Source organism: Morone saxatilis, unplaced genomic scaffold (genome assembly GCF_004916995.1).
Source record: "Morone saxatilis isolate NCDOM2014 unplaced genomic scaffold, NCSU_SB_2.0 Contig23, whole genome shotgun sequence".
Taxonomy (NCBI): Eukaryota; Metazoa; Chordata; class Actinopteri; family Moronidae; genus Morone; species Morone saxatilis.
The window spans coordinates 5,558,066-5,561,178 of record NW_023339796.1 but is presented as its reverse complement, the minus strand read 5'-3'; the positions used below and the strand labels follow the sequence as shown (position 1 = coordinate 5,561,178).

Here is a 3,113-nt window from a genome sequence, read left to right as displayed (position 1 = left end):
CAAAATCTTAAAAAATTACTGTGATTCAAATTTTTGGTTGTACCGCCGTCTAAGCTATGTATCTCTGCACTTCACCCTCCGGCGCTTTATCCTTCTCCTGCCCCCCTCAACACATCCAACCTGCTGCACCGTCTGTACATGTTTTATATCAGATATCAGACAAGTGCATGCTCATAATCATGTTCACACTCCAAACTCAGTAAACACATAAACAGCGGTGGGCCTGTTTGATCAGCAAAACTGTAGCTGTGTGCAAATGTGTGTGTGTGTGTGTGTGTGTGTGGTAGGGGGACTGTGTACACATGGGCCCAGCAGTTCTGTGCTTTTCAATAGAGGTGCTGTCAGATGGCCAACAGGAAACACAGACTATGTAACGTCAGCAGACACTGGGACACGAGATGTTACAATACTGGACATGTGCAGTAAAGGTTTAAATGTAGGTGTTTGGAGTCAGATAACATCGGCTGCAAGACGGAGAAGAAATAAAACATAAAATGATCTTCCAGCCATCTGTGCTGCTTTATACTGTTTGTGAGCTGATGGGTTGATGGTTATTGATTTACACCGTTCAGTTTTAATTAAGATCTTTTGACTGTCAAACAGGTCTTAGTCTTCAGGTGATGCTGATGACAGAAATACCTTCTCTCATCCACTCTCCCCCTCTTAACGCCATCTGTTCCTGTACACCTTCACCTCTTTTCTTTCCACTTTACATTTCCTCCATCCTGTCCGTTACTGTGTGCAGCCGCAGTGAATGACAAGTGCTCATTTGCACTTTGAAAAAACATAAAATATTAAAGGTATGTTTACGATAAAAGGGAAGGCAATTCTTCTCTCCCTCGCAAACCACATTATTAATTCATACTGTTAAAACGACTTTCCACGAATTAATGGAGACAATGCATGGCCTCACAATTGCTTTTGGAAATAAAAGGGGGGGGTACGTCGGGCTGTCAAGTGATGCATTATGGCGGCACTGAGTGGGTCTTATCTATAGAAAGCATGCTGTTAGCTTTAAAAGTACCTCAGCCCTATAAGTCTTACGCAGACACCACAGTGGAACCACAGTGGCAGTTTGACACTAATCATGTTTCACTTGTGGCCAACCACAGAATTAAAACACAGAGTAAACTGCATTTAATAGGTTCTGCATCCAAGGTGTGACCATACCTCGACCTCCACTAACATCAGGGTTTTTAAGGTGTGTGAAAACCAGTAATATCTGAGCAAAGATGAGATTTTTCCAGTCTGTTTTACAAAGTCCAAATAAACTGCCAAGTTTTGACTATAAGTCATCTTCAAAACTTTGCATAGCAAAACGGTGATTAAAACAAAATGCAGCATTTATAACTTTGTGGAGCGCTTCTCTTAACAAAGTTATAAATGCTGTAAACAAACCAGAAACCTCCACCGCTGACTAGAACTCAGAGGAATGTGCAACAACACAGGACACGTAGCTCTTAACACTGTCAGTATAAATGTTAATTAACAGTATTAACGATACAGATGTACATTTGATGCAAGCTAATTAATCAATAACACAGATGATTCATTAATAACCAAAGTTTACACTAGAAATTAATGTTTAATGCTATAATAACACTCTGTTTGAGCCACACAAGCAACAAAACAGTAGGGAATAGTTTTATACTGACATAAACTGGTTTGTAATTTGCTTATTTTAAGAAAAACTCTTAATACGTGTCTGTTTAAACATTTCTAGTCATACAAACCTAGACATAGACTCCAAAAAGGTTGCTTTTCGACGCACACTCTGCAGTGACTGGACGCTCTGTTGTCGGCTGTGTTTCCTTTACTAAATCCAATAAAAGGTGACAGCCAGGTGAGGAACAGTGCTGGCACACCACTGTTCTGGTTTGTAATTTATATTTAATGGCTGATGTGTGACTGTGCAGTCTATTGCTTCTTGTTTGTGCCCAGTGTTAGAGCACAGACCTCAGCAGTGATGAGCAGTGAACTGTGACCTCCAGCATCATGAGGTCAATCACAAATTAATATAAAGAGCAATTCAGTTTCAACTCATAAGATTCTGTTTATACATTTATTTTAGGTTTATACTAATTTACCTCAGATTTTTAATTAATGTCACACATTTTTATGACTATTTCAATGTTAAATATGAGCTCCAGCCTTCCTTGAACGTTACATTTAAATACAATAAACTGATTTATAGGATAATATCAGATGAACTATTAGACAAACTGTTAATTAATCAATCACCCAACCCCACATGGCGCACACAGAGGCCAATTGAGATGCGTGAAACTGGGGATTAAAGAAAAAACCTCACCGGCTGCAAGACACACTGGCAGCAGTAACCTGAAGACCAGCCCGCACGCCACCTCAGAGGCCATGGCTCCGGGCATCCTGTGTTGAATCCAGGTAAAAATAGCCGAGGATTGTCTCTCTAAGGTTTCTCTTGCATCCCAAACTCCTGCGCTTTGTCAAATCCCCGCTGACATCAAACTGGTGCGCTCCTCCAAACGGCCACATCAGCTCTCCCTGATGACACCTGGACTCCGGTGGGTATTCCACAGTGAAAGGTTGCGCATTTACCAAGGTTCACCACAGCAGGCATGTCACCGGTAAGCACTGTCACACATTATAGTTTTAGTTGCTCAGATGCATTAAAGTCATGTTGACGCTGCACAAACGGAGCAACGGACTCAGGTGCGCATACAGCTGCGCTGGCACAGCGCGTAAAAATGCCGGAGAAAGGAGCCAACAAGTCCTCAAGTCCAATTAACCTCCTTTTTCTAACTACAAAACCACATTAACGTGAAACGTTCAAAAAAACAAGAAGATCTAGTTTCACTTCTTCTCTGTGAAGCATGATAGGAGCCCTCAGAATGACCGGATAATTTACTCTTCCCGTTTAGTCCTCTTGGTGAAATTTGACTTTCTGACTTCTGGTGTGGATTGAACAGGAGGCTACAGGACGAGCCTGTGATTGACACCTGGCTCAACCAACCAGAAGTCTTCGCCTGGTAACCGGTCCAGCCCCCTGTGATAATTGGAAGCAAGAGGTGGGACGCGGAGGTGGATGCAAATACCACAAGTATTACAAGATAACGTATCCCAAACCCACAGCT

General features: G+C 42.0%; 1 protein-coding gene across 1 annotated transcript in view; it reads right to left on the bottom strand.

The window, feature by feature from the left end:
- The window catches only part of LOC118335106 (piezo-type mechanosensitive ion channel component 2), a gene marked incomplete in the record, with an annotated part of 85,983 nt that extends 83,089 nt beyond the window's left edge, over positions 1–2,894 (bottom strand). Inside the window, 1 exon segment of the mRNA XM_035671306.1 lies at positions 2,312–2,894. Coding sequence (XP_035527199.1) covers positions 2,312–2,387 — 76 coding nt within the window.
- Between the last annotated feature and the right edge of the window lie 219 nt (positions 2,895–3,113).